Raw genomic sequence first — 15413 nt, 5'->3', positions numbered from 1 at the left:
AGAGTCCTGCTGTGTTGCCCAGGGCTGGAGTGCAGTGGTGCGACTCACTGCAACCCCTGCCTTCCGGGTTCAAGTGATTCTCCTGCCTCAGCCTCCCGGGCAGCTGGGATTACGAGCACCCACCACCATGCCTGGCTAATTTTTGTATTTTTAGTAGAGACGAGTTTCACCATATTGGCCAGGCTGATCTTGAACTCGACCTTGTGATCTGCCTGCCTCAGCCTCCCAAAGTGCTGGGATTACAGCCATGAGCCAGTGCGCCCGGCAGAAACCAGCTTTTCAAAAGTGCCTAGTAGGTTTATTATTAATATGTTAAGAGTGTCAGATAGCCTGGGCAACATGCTAAGACCTCGTTTCTACTAAAAAAGAAAATTTTTTTTTTATTTGAGACAGAGTCTGGAGTATAGTGGCACAATCTCGGCTCACTGCAACCTCCGCCCCCTGAGTTCAAGCAATTCTCCTGCCTCAGCCTGCCCAGTAGCTGGGAATACAGGTATGCGCTACCATGCCTGGCTAATTTTTGTATTTTTAGTAGAGACTGGATTTTGCCATATTGGCCAGGCAGGTCTCGAACTCCAGACCTCAAGTGATCCACCCACCTTGGCTTCCCAGAGTGCTGGGATTGCAGGCATGAGCTAAAAATTTTTTTTAATTAGCTGAGTATAGTGGCACACACCTGTGGTCCTAGCTACTCAGGAGGGTGAGGTGGGAGGATTACTTGAGCCCAGAAAGTTGAGGCTGCAGTGAACTATGATCATGCCACTGTACGCCAGCCTGGACAACAGAATGAGACACTGTCTCAAAAAAAAAAAAAAAAAAAAAAAAAAAATAGCTAGAGAACCTTCTACAGGAATAGGTATGGAAGAAATTTTTAAAAATAAAAAGAGCATCAGAGCAGGAAAGCCTTGTCTGTGGACTGCAACCCAACTGATGGAGCCAGTGGGTAATTTCAGGTAATTTTAGCTTCATGTCATTTGTTATCTGTGCAAGGGTTTAAGATATCAGATGCCTATCTCACAGGAAAGGACAGGCCTTGTGGTGTCCCTCAGGACATAGGGCCTGCTCTTGGGTCCTCATGCAGGCCTCCACGGTTGTACTTTTTCTTATGTCTGCAGCATCCAGGATATTGCAATCCTCTTCAACATCATCATCATTTTCCTGATGTTCTTCAACACCTTCGTCTTCCAGGCTGGCCTGGTCAACCTCCTGTTCCATAAGTTCAAAGGGACCATCATCCTGACAGCTGTGTACTTTGCCCTCAGCATCTCCCTTCATGTCTGGGTCATGGTAAGACTGGAAGTCTGAATTCTTTTTTTAATTTGTATTTTAAACAGATGGGGTCTTACCACGTTACTCAGGCTGATCTTGAACTCCTGAGCTCAAGTGATTCTCCTGTTTCTGCCTCCCAAAGTGGTGGATTTACAGGGGTGAGCCACTGTGCCAGGCCTGAACTCTGAATTCTTGAATCCCTAAAAGGGTAGGGATATCTTTTCTCTGGGAACCCAGCTTCATTCTTTGACATCTGACATGATCCTTCATAGGAAACAGGTGAAATGAAAGTGGTCTGGGCTGGAGCTCTCGGCATGTGAGAGTTTCATAAGGTACTCTTGACTAACCTTATGTGTTGAAAAATAGCCTTGTCCAAGAGTCACGGGTCTCTTCCAGAACGTTCAGTTCACCTTTGCCCCAAACAGGCCTACCAGGGCTAAAACACGTAGTTGAATGTGTTTCATCATGAGCTATATGGGCAGGTGGATGTTGACACAGGTTATTCTTAGGCATCAGTGCCCCGTGGTTAATTCTGCAGGCACTGGATGTTTCTAGGAAGTAGCCAAGCAGGATTGCTGCTCGCCCTTGAGTGCTCCCTGCCCTCTGCTGAGTTCCCATCACTTTAACTAGGAGAACCAACCTCCAAGATGCTTCCCTTGGCATCAGATCAGATCCAGTGTCCATGGTTTCAGATTTCTTCTGCTTCACAGATTTTTCCAGCCCTTTGGGTATCTCATATGTTTCTCATGTTCTCATTTCAGTTGAACCCATTAAAACCTCAGGGTTCTCTAGTCACTTCATTATGAAAGCCACCTTCACACCCAGACCCCCGATTAGGTTGCGCTTGTGATTCTACAGAGAGAAGTAGAGCTCCCCGGAAACAAGCAGAGCAATACCAGAGTCTCTGGGTGCTTCCTCAAGAGGATTCTGTGCTTGGAGCCAAAATAGGTCCTGGCTTTATACTATAAAGCCGTTAATCTCATTAAACCCTGAGTCCCCCAAAGGCTTTATCTGACAGGAGCTGAGCCAGCGATTTTCCAGGCAAGACAGTGACCAGCTGAACTCCTGAGATAATGAGTATATCGTTTCTCCTTGGCAAAGGTTATGGAATGAAAGAGGATAAATAACTTAGTTCATGCTTCCTCTCTCAAAGTTAGAAGGATATTCCCTTTGCAGCAAAAAAGGGAGCTTGACGCTCCTTCAAGAAACACTTGTTGGGAGGAAGGAGGGAGAGGTTAGCACGATTTTAAACCAACTGGCATCTCTGCAGCTAACCAAGTTGGAGATATTGGGGCCTCATGTGGCCATTAACCTTTCTGTGTCTCCTCATATCACCTTCAGAACTTACGCTGGAAAAACTCCAACAGCTTCATATGGACAGATGGACTTCAAACGCTGTTTGTATTCCAGAGAGTAGGTAAGGACCAGAGCAGGGTCAGGCCTCTCTTGGGTCCCATGTGTGTCTCTTTCACTGAGGGCCTTGATTCTGGCTTCCCAGCCCTGTCCCAGTTGGCCTGCAACGGTTGCAACAGCCACACTAGGAACAGGAGGGATTTCTGCCTCTGCCCGTGCTGGGAAACCATGGGAAGTCAGGAGGCAGGGCTGCTCAGCCTCATTAGGTTCTGTCTACCCGGAAGTGATACTCAGCAGCACCCCTGAGGCTTCTCTTCTGCTTCCTCCCGCAGCAGCAGTGTTGTACTGCTACTTCTATAAACGGACAGCCGTGAGACTAGGCGACCCTCGCTTCTACCAGGACTCTTTGTGGCTGCGCAAGGAGTTCATGCAAGTTCGAAGGTGACCTCTTGTCACACTGATGGATGCTTTTCCTTCCTGATAGAAGCCACATTTGCTGCTCTGCAGGGAGAGTTTGCCCTATGCATGGGTCAACAGCTGGACTTTCCAAGGAGGGTTCAGACCAGTTGTGTTCACCTTCAAAAAGGAAGATCCTCCCTCTTGCAAATTAGAGTGTTCCCCATCAGTCTCCAGTACAGCATCCCTTCCTTGCCTCCTCCCTCTGTCCAACCCCCTTTCCTTCCCTTCCTCTAGGTACCATTCATTTTCCCTGACCCTTCTTTCTTGCCGAGGGTTCTGTGGCTCTTACCCTTGTGAAGCTCGTCGTTTAGCCTGGGACAGAAGGAGCTCCCAGCCCCCACTTTCCTTGCACTACACACAAGTGACCAAAGGATGCGAAGAGTGAAAGTTCCGTGCTCCTGACCGATCCCACCGCAGACATTTAGATTTTTATACCCAAGGCACTTTTTAAAAACATTTTATAAAGAGAATAAATTGAATTCTTGTTCCGTAAATGGTGGAGCCTCTCTGTCTCATGGTTAAGAGGCGTGCCAAGGTCTAACTTAGCATCTACTTGACCCAGAGGGAAGATTGAGCCACAGATGAACTACAGATCTTAATTGAGTTCCATTATGAGTACAAAGTATTTCAGCAGAAATTCAGGATGGAATCTGATGCCACATCCCCCACTCTTGGAGTTTCAGATTTCTGTGCTCTGTTCAGACTCTCCTTATCAGAAGCCTTAACTGCCCTCAGAAGAATAAAAATATTCCTTAGCCAGTTTTGGCAAAAGAAATTCTTAAAATTCCTATGTTTATAGTATCAGTCAGTTTTCTATCTCTTTTTCTTTTCTATTTTTTGACAGATTTTCGCTCTTGTTGCCCAGCTTGGAGTGCAATGGCACAATCTTGGCTCACCGCAACCTCTGCCTCCCAGTTCAAGTGATTCTCCCACCTCAGCCTCCTGAGTAACTGGCTTACAGGCATGTGCCACCATGCCTGGCTAATTTTGTATTTTTAGTAGAGATGGGCTTTCTCCATGTTGGTCAGGCTGGTCTTGAACTCCCGATCTCAGGCAATCCGCCTGCCTTGGTCTCCCAAAGTGCTGGGATTACAGGCGTGAGCCACCATGTCCAGCTTCTATTTCTGTTTCTACAGTGTAACTGACCACCACCAAAGTTCAGGGGCACACAGCAATAAATAGCTGTCTGGCTCTCTATCTTGGGGTTCTGCTGACCTGGGCTGAGTGGGTGATTTCAGAGCGCTCGCTTGTGTGTGTGGTCAGCTGCCGGTCTGCTAGGTAGCTGTGATGGCCTTGGGATCCATTGGTGGTTGGCGAGCCTGCAGTGACCTCAGCTGGAGTGACAGGGTACTCAGCTCTGGTTGACAGGATTTGCCTCCTGCAGACGAGCCTGGATCTGCTCACACAACCGTGGCAGAGAATGAGAAGAACAAGCCCCAGTATGCAACTACATTTCAAGCCTGTGCTTGTATTGTGTCTCTTAGACTTCTGAGCCCAGAAGCAAAGTGGGAACCACAAGTTCCTTTTTTTGTTGTTTTTTTTTTTTGAGATGGAGTCTTGCCATGTCGCCCAGACTGGAGTACAGTGGCATGATCTCAGCTCACTGTAACCTCCACCTCCTGGGTTCAAGCGATTCTCCTGCCGCAGTCTCCGAAGTAGCTGGGACTACAGGCGCCTGCCACCACACGTGGCTATTTTTTTTTTTTTTTTTTGTATTTTTAGTAGAGGAGTCTCACCTTGTTAGCCAGGCTGGTCTCGAACTCCTGACGTCAAGTGATCCACCTGTCTCAGCCTCCCAAAGTGCCGGGATTATAGGCGTGAGCCACTACATCCGGCCCACCAACCACAAGTTCTTAGACTCTGCTATAGAAACTGACATGAGGCTAAAAGAGTTTGCCCAGACAAGGCTTCACTGGAGCTTAGGCCTGGGCATAAGGGACACAACGCAAGTGAAAGAGAGTTCCCTCACTGACTCCGGAGAAAGCCTGCAGGGATTTTTTTCTTAGGCAAAGCGCTGGAATTGACCTTGAGTTGGGCAGGTAGGCTGGGCTGGGCAAAGCACATGAGGGGTAGGGTGTGCAGCTCAGCATCTGGTTGTGAGGGTCGTCTTAAATAATGGACTGCCAGGTGGTCTGGCCAATGGCAGCAAGTCTGTATTCGTTCCTGAGGAGGGACACTCCACACACAATGTTGGTTTGTTATTTTGAATCTCCTAAGGCCAGCTCCTGGAATTCTATTTTATTTATTTATTTTTTTGAAACAGAATCTTTTTTTTTTTTTTTTTTTTTTTTGAGACGGGGGTTTTCTCTTTTTTTCCCGGCTGGAGTGCAATGGCCCGATCTCGGCTCACCGCAACCTCCACCTCCTGGGTTCAGGCAATTCTCCTGCCTCAGCCTCCTGAGTAGCTGGGATTACAGGCATGCGCCACCATGCCCAGCTAATTTTTTGTATTTTTAGTAGAGACGGGGTTTCACCATGCTGACCAGGATGGTCTCGATCTCTTGACCTCGTGATCCACCCGCCTCGGCCTCCCAAAGTGCTGGGATCACAGGCTTGAGCCACCGCGCCCGGCCTTGAAACAGAATCTTGCTCTTCGTTGCCCAGGCTGGAATGTAGTGGCGCGATCTCGGCTCACTGCAACCTCTGCCTTTCAGGTTCAAGCGATTCTCCTGTCTTAGCCTCACGAATAGCTGGGACTACAGGTGCGCACCACCACACCCAGCTAATTTTTGTATTTTTAGTAGATACCAGGTTTCACCATGTTTGCCAGGATGGTCTTCGTCTCCTGACCTCGTGATCCGCCTGCCTTGGCCTCCCAGAGTGCTGGGATTACAGGCGTGAGCTGCTGTGCCCAGCACCCAGAATTCTTTAAGTAAAAGTCCTGGTTAAACATTGTGAGAGCATAGGAAGAACACAAAATGGCCATTTCCTTTGTATGACCAAAGCCTTGGCCTTAGTGGGTACGTCAGCAAGGTAGAGGCATGGGTTTTGCGGTCAGTGGGGATGCTGTAGTGAAAGGATGCTGTAGTGGGGGTAAGCTAAAGCCAAGCCCTGTCTGTATCTCAAAAGTACTACAAAGTTTCAAGGCCACAGGACTGGATACAGGGAGAATAAGAATGGGGGCCATTAATTCACCCAGTTTCACACCAGAAAGCTGCTCTGTGAAACTTGTTCTTCAAAGATGCTTTGGCAGGATCTGCAAGCTTTTTTTTTTGAGAAGGACCAGATAGTAAATATTTGAGGTTTTGAGGGTACAAACACTCAACCATGACACTGAAGCATGAAAGCAACCACAGGCAGTAGGACACATAGGGAAAGGAAAAGCGTGGGTGATTGCAGCTGTGCTCCCTTGTGTGTGTGGTCAGCTGCAGGTCAGCTAGCCAGCTGTGATGGCCTTGGGATCCATTGGTGTGATGGCCTTGGGATCCATTGGTGGTTGGCTAGCCTGCAGTGACCTCAGCTGGGGGTCATCTCAGGATCCCAAACATCTCAGGACCCCCAAACTTATGCCAAAGGGAAAGTTAAGCCTGGAGACTGAGTCACAAAACATTGCCCCCCTTTCCCAAATGGCTATAAGCAATTTCTTTTCTTTTTTTTTTTTTTGAGACGGAGTCTCACTCTATCTCCCAGGTTGGAGATAGTGGCACAATCTGGGCTCACTGCAACCTCTGCCTCCTGGGTTCAAGCGATTCTCCTGCCTCAGCCTCCCGAGTAGCTGGGATTATAGGCACGTGCCACCACATCCAGCTAATTTTTGTATTTTTTAGTAGAGGTGGGGTTTCACCATGTCAGCCAGGATGGTCTGGATCTCCAGACCTCATGATCTGCCCGCTTTGGCCTTCCAAAGTGCTGGGATTACAGGCATGAGCCACCACACCCAGCCTCAAATGAATTTCTGTTACTTCACAGCCTTGTGTCAAAGCATTATGCATTAGCCAGACCCCAGACCCCCAGGGAAAGGAAAAAGGCCTCAGGCATCCTTAGATGACTGCCCTCACAGATTGTTCTGTACAGGCTTTGAACCCTTTCAAGATGTATATCCTCCTATAAAACAAGGACATGCCAATTGTTACTTTAGATCTGCAATCTAAGTCTAGCTCCTAAAATAAATGCTATATTTCACACTGATGATACTTGTGTTGATGACAAAAGAAGCTGAACTCTAAAATATCTGAGCCAATGTGAGGATCATGACCCATGACATAGCCCCAGGAGATCCAGAGAACATGTGCCCAAGGTGGTTGGGTTACAGCTTGATTTTATACATTTTAAGGGGACAGAAGTTACAATCAGAGACATAAGTCAATACAGGCAAGGTGCACATTGATTCCGCCCAGAAAGTCAGGACATCTCACAAGGGGCACCTTGCCAGTCATAGGTGGATTTAAAAATTTCTGATTGGCAACTGGTTGAAAGGGTTAAATTCTGCCTAAAGAGTTGAAGTCCACAGAAATGTTTGCAGTTAAGGTAATGAGGGGGTGTAGAAGGCAAGTTTCTTGGTTTTGTTTCGTTTTGTTTTGTTTTTTGAGATAGAGTCTTACTTTGTCTCCCAGGCTGGAATGCAGTGGCATGATCTCGACTCACTGCAACCTCTGCCTCCAAGGTTCAAGTGATTCTCCTGCTGTAGCCTCCCAAGTAGCTGGGACTACGCCACAGGTGCATACCACCACACCTGGCTAACTTTTGTATTTTTAGTAGAGATGGGGTTTCACCATGTTGGCCAGGCTGGTCTCAAATTCCTGACCTTAGGTGATCTGCCCACCTCAGCCTCCCAAAGTGCTGAGATTACAAGCATGAGCCACCTTACCCAGCCAGAAAACATTCTTTCAAAAAAAAAAAAAAAAAAAAAAACCTGTTCTTTAACAAAAGGTGAACAGGCCAGGCAAGATTGCACCCCTGCACTCCAGCCTGGTGTCTCTAAAAAAAAAAAGATTATTTAGAAGTCTTGCATAAAACAAGGTAAAAGGAACCAGGAAATAAAAGAAATGTAAAGGAAGTTATAAAAACAAGGAAGTTTTTTATTTTGTTTTTTGGTAAGAAAGCTTAAAGAGAAATAATTTCATATGAGAAAGAATCATGTATGGTAAATTTAGTCCTAAAGTAAAATGACTGGTTTTTCAAGAAGGAAGCATGTTTAGGACAAACCAGAAAGTCCACGCATTTCATAAACAGTCTGTGTAAGTTACAATAAGAGGATTTATTTATTTTTTTAAAGACAAAAACGGCCGGGCATGGTGGCTCACGCCTATAATTCCAGCACTTTGGAAGGCCAAGGCAGGTGGATCATGAGGTCAGGAGTTCAAGACCAGCCTGGCCAAGATGGTAAAACCACATCTCTACTAAAAATACAAAAATCAGCCGGGCGTGGTGGTGGGTGCCTGTAATCTCAGCTACTCAGGAGGCTGAGGCAGGAGAATCACTTGAAGCCAGGAGACAGAGGTTGCAGTGAGCCAAGATCATGCCACTGTGCTCCATCATGGGCGACAGAGCAAGACTCCATCTCAAAAAATAAAATAAAAATAAAGCCAAAAACTTTTGCCAGGCACAGTGGCTCACACTTGTAATCCCAGCACTTTGGGAGGCTGAGGTGGGCGGATCACCTGAGGTCAGGAGTTCGAGACCAGCCTGGCCAACACGATGAAACCTCATCTCTACTGAAAACACAAAAATTAGATGGGCAGGTGGCAGGTGCCTGTAATCCCAGCTGCTAGGGAGGCTGAGGCAGGAGAATCACTTGAACCCAGGAGGCAGAGTTTGCAGTGAACCAAGATTTTGCCACTGCACTTCAGCCTGGGTGACAGAACAAGAGTCTGTTTAAAAAAAAAAAAAATCTTTTATATGATCAAGTTGTCACATTATTACTAAGTTTTGGTTTGCCTAGGAAAAAAACATTTAAAAAATTTTTAATTAAGGTTATTACATCCATGTATCTGTCTATATTCACTTTTAAAATACTTGCAACATTGAGTTACAGAGCTTTGGCTCTTGGGTCTAAGAAAGACACCAAGTCTTGCTAAATATTAAACACTGACAGCAATTGAAGCCCCATCTTCAGGCCTTGTAGAAGATGCTGATCAAAGTAAACTGCATTCTTGAAGCACAGGGCTGGAAATTAAAGCTATTCAACTCCTCAAGGCCCAGGGACTATCAAGGAAGAGGTAGGCATATGAGATTGTAAAGGCTGATCTTGAGAGAGAAAATAAGTTCAGTTTCTCTATAAATTAATCATTAATGTCAAAGGCACATGGATGCAAGACCAGCATTTGGGCCCCTGTGTCAGATTAACAAGGTTTTCTTTTTTTTTTTAAATGACTCGATGGAGCTGAAAAACATAGCAGGAGAAACAAGGTTTTCTTGAAGCATTAACTGACTCCTTAATAAAAGTTATAAAGGCTTATGGAAGTTATATTTAATTGGCTTCATGCCGTTTTTATTAGGGCTTATTGTTTGGAAAATTAAGTCTCCTCTCTCAAAGAATGAAGGTTTTTGCTTTTTTTTTTTCAATCCTTGAGTTGTCATTGGTTAAATGAATGATTTATTTTACAATGACCTGTGATAACCTTTGATATTTGACAAACTTTCCAAAATCAAATTATAAATGATGTCTTTTTCAGATCTAATTAATCCTTTAAGATAATACTTATGGTTCCCTAAAATCCAAAAATGACATATGTGGCTTACTTTGTATAAAAATTACACAGGAAGCATTGTCAAATATAAAATGTGTTTGGTTTTCTTTGGGCTGTATTTGTATAAATATGTTACTGGTATGTGTTCCAAAATTATGGGAGACTCCTAAATTCTCTTTTTTTTTTTTTTTTTTTTTTTGGAGACAGTTTTGCTCTGTCACCCAGGCGGGAGTGCAGTGGGGCAATCTTGGCTCACTGGAACCTCTGTTTCCTGGGTTCAAGTTATTCCCCTGCCTCAGCCTCCCAAGTAGCTGGGATTACAGGCATCTACCACCACACCTGGCTAATTTTTTTTTTTTTTTTTTTCAGTAAAGACAGGGTTTCACCATGTTGGCTAGGCTGGTCTTGAACTCTTGACCTTGTGTGATCCGCTTGTCTCAGCCTTCCAAAATGCTGGGATTACAGGTATGAGCCACCACACTCAGTCTTGGAGACTCCTGTAATTCTGATATGACTTAATGTGAATTATCAGTAATAATTTTAATTATTATGTTAAATTATTGTGTGCCACAGAGGTAACAAATTTCCATGTCAATTTTGGCTTTGACCACGGCTGTCCTAAAACTTTTTGTCATCCATGGACAATTATTGTTTTGTTTTAGTGCTGTTTAGAAGGTGGTTTTATGATCAGCTATAAAACTCTAGGCTGGGTGTGGTGGCTCATGCCTGTAATCCCAGCACTTTGGGAGGCCAAGGTGGACGGATCATGAGGCTAGGAGATTGAGACCATCCTGGCCAATAAGGTGAAACATCATCTCTACTAAAAACACAAAAATTAGCTGGGTGTGGCAGCACATGCCTGTAATCCCAGCTACTCAAGAAGCTGAGGCAGGAGAATCACTTGAATCTGGCAGGCAGAGGTTGCAGTGAGCCAAGATCACCCCACTGAACTCCAGCCTGGCAACTGAGCTAGATTCCATCTCAAAAAAAGAAAAAAAAAAAAAACAAAAAAAAAAACTCTTTTTTTTTTTTTTTTTTTTTGGGACGGAGTCTCACTCTTGTTACCCAGGCTGGAGTGCAATGGCGCGATCTCGGCTCACCGCAACCTCCGCCTCCTGGGTTCAGGCAGTTCTCCTGCCTCAGCCTCCTGAGTAGCTGGGATCACAGGCACACGCCACCATGCCCAGCTAATTTTTTGTAGTTTTAGTAGAGACGGGGTTTCACCGTGTTGACCAGGATGGTCTCGATCTCTTGACCTCGTGATCCACCCGCCTCGGCCTCCCAAAGTGCTGGGATTACAGGCTTGAGCCACCGCGCCCGGCACCAAGGCTTTTCTTTAAGGAATCAAACTTGACTTTATGGAGCCAATAAAAGCCCCATGGGAAAACCTGCCCCATATCTTTGTCCACACAGCCGGTGTACAAGGTTCCTGACCTAAGGCAAGTAAAGAATGTCACTTTCTGACAGGCCCAGGAACCCCAAGTTTATCTTGGAGAACCTCAAGAGGAGAGGAGCACGCAACTCATAGGTATTTGATGGCACAATTTATGGCTGCACTTGGCTTTTAAAAAGTTTTATCTGAGATTCTTTCTATGAAACTAAGTTCCATCAAAGTGACTTTAAAAGCCTTTGTAAAAAATAATTAGGCTGGGTGCAGTGGCTCATGCCTGTAATCCCAGCACTTTGGGAGGCCAAGGTGGGTGGATCACCTGAGGTCAGGAGTTCAAGACCAGCCTGGTCAACATGGTGAAACCCTGTCTCTACTAAAAATACAAAAATTAGCCAGGCACAGTGGTGGGTGCCTGTAATCCCAGCTACTAGGAGGCTGAGGCAAAAGAATCACTTCAGCCCAGGAGGCAGAGGCTGTGGTGAGCTGAGATCATGTCACTGTACTACAGCCTGGACAACAGAGCAAGACTTTGTCTCAAAAAAGAAAAAATTACTCAGCCAGGCACGGTGACTCATGCTTGTACCAGTACTTTGAGAGGCCGAGGTGGGTGGATCAACTGAGGTCAAGAGTTCAAAACCAGCCTAGCCAACATGGTGAAATCCCATCTCTACTAAAAATACAAAATGTAGCCAGGCACGGTGGTGCATGCCTGCAATCCCAGCTACTCGGGAGGCTGAGGTGGGAGAATTGCCTGAACCTGGGAGGCAGAGGCTGCAGTGAGCTGAGATTGTGCCACTGCACTCCAGCCTGGGTGACAGAGTGAGACTCCATCTCAAAAAAAAAAACGAATGCAATAAATTGTCTCATATCTACCTATGACCTGGAAGCCCCCTCCTCTGCTTAGAATTGTCCCACGTTTCTGGACCAAACCAATGTACATCTTACACATGCTGACTGACATATCTCCCTAAAATGCATAAAACCAACCTGCGCGCTGACCACCTTGAGCACATGTCAGGACCTCCTGAGGCCGTGTTACTGGTGTGGGTCCTCGACCTTGGCAAAATAAACTTTCTAAATTAACTGAGACCTGTCTCAAATTTTCTGGGTTCACACTAACTTGGTGATCCAAGTTTTAAAAAGTTTTATCTGAGATTCTTTCTATGAAACTAAGTTCCACCAAAGTCACTTTAAAAGCCTTTGTAAAAAATAATTGTAAAAAACAAAAAAGATTTGTTTTCCTTTCACACTGGTCAGTTGTGCCTGAATTCCAAAGGGAGGAGAGTATAATGAGCATGTCCAAACACCCCTTCCAATCATGACCTGAACTAGTTTTTCAGGTTTAGTTTGGAATCCCCTTGGCCAAGAGGAGGGTTCAATCAGTCTGTTGGGGTGAGGAAGGAGACCTAAGCATCTAAGACCACCTCCCCCTTGACTTCCACATTTCATTTCAATAGGAGAAGTAAAGGCTGGCAGACCGGTGCCACCTTAATCGCTCTCCTGTAGATCACAGGCATGGTATGGAGGAATCTCTCCGGAAGACATTGTTTTTACTTAAACAGGATCAAACCCCCACCCCACACCTACTCCATGGACCAAGACTCTTTCACATGTAATTTCTAAAGCTGTAAACCCAAGACCCTTGCACGTGTAATGTCTAGAGTTATAAGCCTTTATAAGGGCAGGGACTTTCTTTGTTAGACGAGCTTGGCTGTTAGGGAGCTATGCCGCCTTGTTCCCGGCCGAATAAATCACCCCTTCCTTCCCAGTTCCATGTTCAAGAGGTCTGTTTCGTGGCCTTTTTCCTGCTTCAGGGGGACTTAGAATCTTACTTTTGGTCTACACCAGGGAGGGCATGGAAGCTGCCTGGCTCTTCCTATACACTGCCCTATGCATCTCTTCCATCTGGTTGTTCTAGACGTCTTTCCTTTTATAATAAACCAGCAATCTAGAAAATAAACCGTTTTCCGAAGTTCTATGAGCCATCCTAACAAATTATTATATCCAAGGAGAGGGTTGTGGGAATCTCTGATTCATAGCCAGTGGGTCAGAAGTACCAGAGACCCAGACTTGCAGTTAGCATTTGAAGTGGAGTCAGTCTCGTGAGTCTGAGCCTTTCTTAACCTGGGGCTCTCGTGCTAACTGCATGGAGTCAGAATTGAATCGAATTGTAGGACTCCCAGCTGGTGTTGAATTTGTCAGTGTGGGAAACTCTCCCACACATACCATCATATCTGGCTAATTTTAAATTTTTTGTGGAGATGGGGCCTCCCACTGTTGCCCAGGCTGGTATCAATCTCCTACCTAAAGCAATTCTCCTGCCTGGGCTTCCCAAAGGGGTGGGATTACAAACATGAGCCACTGCACCTGGTGGAGAAAAGTGCTTTGAAAGGGCTTAGAGCCGGGCGCGGTGGCTCACGCCTGTAATCCCAGCACTTTGGGAGGCCGAGGCGGGTGGATCACGAGGTCAAGAGATCGAGACCATCCTGGTCAACACGGTGAAACCCCGTCTCTACTAAAACTACAAAAAATTAGCTGGGCATGGTGGCACGTGCCTGTAATCCCAGCTACTCAGGAGGCTGAGGCAGGAGAATTGCCTGAACCCAGGAGGCGGAGGTTGCAGTGAGCCGAGATCGTGCCATTGCACTCCAGCCTGGGTAACAAGAGCGAAACTCCGTCTCAAAAAAAAAAAAAAAAAAAAAAAAAAGAAAGGGCTTAGAGACTTCCATTCTTCTGACAAATGCTCTAGTCAGGAACTAGAAAAGCTAGATAAAATGTTTGTTAACATCATATGTATATGATTTTTGGTTTGAAGTTTTTTTTTTTTTTTGAGATGCAATTTTGTTATTGTTGCCCAGGCTGGAGTGCAGTGGCAGAATATATATATACACATATGTAATATATGTTAAAAATATATATTATATTTAAATATATATATATATTTTATATATATATGTATAGTATTTTTAGTAGAGATGGGGTTTTGCCATGTTGGCAAGGATGGTCTCAAACTCCTGGCCTCAGGTGATCCACCTGCCTCAGCCTCCCAACGTATTGGGATTACAGGCGTGAGCCAGCGTGCCCAGACTAAATTTAAAAAATATATATTTTTAATAGTCTCAGAGAGGTGGTGAACCAAGAGGGAACAGCAGTCCTAAAATTCTAGAGTAGGGAGAATCATAGAGAAGCTGGCTGGCAGTTGCAGCAGGATTCTCCCTGGGGCATTTGCTAATTCTACCATTGAGCAACAGGCCAAGAATCCAAGCACTGCCCAGACGAGGTTGCAGAGAAGCCAGCTGAGCTGAGTCATCTCATAACACTGGAGGAAGAAAGTTGGGGAGTCAAAGAGCCTTTAAAACAACAGATTTTTGACTGGGCGCAGTGGCTCACACCTATAATCCCAGCACTTTGGGAGGCCAAGGCCGGTGGATCACGAGGTCAAGAGATTGAGACCATCCTGGTCAACATGGTGATACCCGTCTCTACTGAAAATACAAAAATTAGCTGGGCATGGTGGCACACGCCTGTAGTCCCAGCTACTCGGGAGGCTGAGGCAGGAGAATTGCTTGAACCCAGGAGGCGGAGGTTGTGGTAAGCCAAGATGGCGCCATTGCACTCCAGCCTGGGTAATAAGATCTTAACTCCGTCTCAAAAAATAAAAATAAAAAATAAAACAACAGATTTTTCTCTTAAGACATTTACCAAATTCTGAAGCTGTGTAGAACTAGAGGCTATAAAAGTCTAAACCTACAGCCGGGTGCAGAGGCTCACACCTGTAATCCCAGTGCTTTGGGAGGCCAAGGTGAGCAGATGATCTGAGGCTAGGAGTTCAAGACCAGCTTGGTTAAAATGGTGACACCCTGGCTCTACTTAAAATGCAAAAATTAGCCCAGCCTGGTGGTGTGTGCCTGTAATCCCCTTGGGAGGCTGAGGCAAGAGAATCGCTTGAACCCAAGAGGCAGAGGTTGCAGTGCGCTGAGATTGCGCCACTGCACTCCAGTCTGGGTGACAGAGTGAGATTCCATCTCAAAAATAAAGAAATGAATAAAAATCTCATCCTCAAACCTCTGAAAAGCAGTGTAGGATTTTTGACTGACAGGGATGAAGATTAGAATTTAGGACCCACCAGGGCAAAGGGATGGGCAAACACACAGGGCTTTCATTTGAATGAGCAGGAGGGCTCCTTAACGGAAACAGGATGAAACTGGTGGACTGAAATTTGTCAAAATGTAGTGCAGCCTCAAACCATAAAGTCCTTGATGGGGTTAAAGTGATCAACGCTCATTCTATCTGCCTAGCAAGGAAAGGGTGGA

General features: G+C 45.6%; 1 protein-coding gene across 14 annotated transcripts in view; it reads left to right on the top strand.

Moving 5' to 3' along the window:
- Positions 1-9577, top strand: part of TMEM138 (transmembrane protein 138) — a 14040-nt gene extending 4463 nt beyond the window's left edge. For 8 of the 14 annotated variants that reach the window (XM_032283241.1, XM_032283240.1, XM_032283236.1 and 5 more), the window contains 4 exons: positions 1116-1287; positions 2611-2686; positions 2955-3063; positions 4450-4678. In XM_032283241.1, coding sequence (XP_032139132.1) covers positions 1116-1287; positions 2611-2686; positions 2955-3063; positions 4450-4573 — 481 coding nt within the window. In that variant the 3' untranslated portion in view covers positions 4574-4678. Of the gene's footprint in view, positions 1-1115; positions 1288-2610; positions 2687-2954; positions 3576-4449; positions 4679-9049; positions 9371-9429 lie in introns of those variants that run through there. The other 6 variants (XR_004270325.1, XM_032283243.1, XM_032283242.1 and 3 more) reach the window with 6 other exon arrangements.
- Positions 9578-15413: the final 5836 nt, after the last annotated feature.

The sequence above is a fragment of the Sapajus apella genome, unplaced genomic scaffold (genome assembly GCF_009761245.1).
Source record: "Sapajus apella isolate SASKATOON/1434 unplaced genomic scaffold, GSC_monkey_1.0 scaffold14, whole genome shotgun sequence".
In the NCBI taxonomy this organism is placed as follows: Eukaryota; Metazoa; Chordata; class Mammalia; order Primates; family Cebidae; genus Sapajus; species Sapajus apella.
Note: the sequence above shows the minus strand (reverse complement) of the source record. Positions and strands in the feature narration are given on the sequence as shown.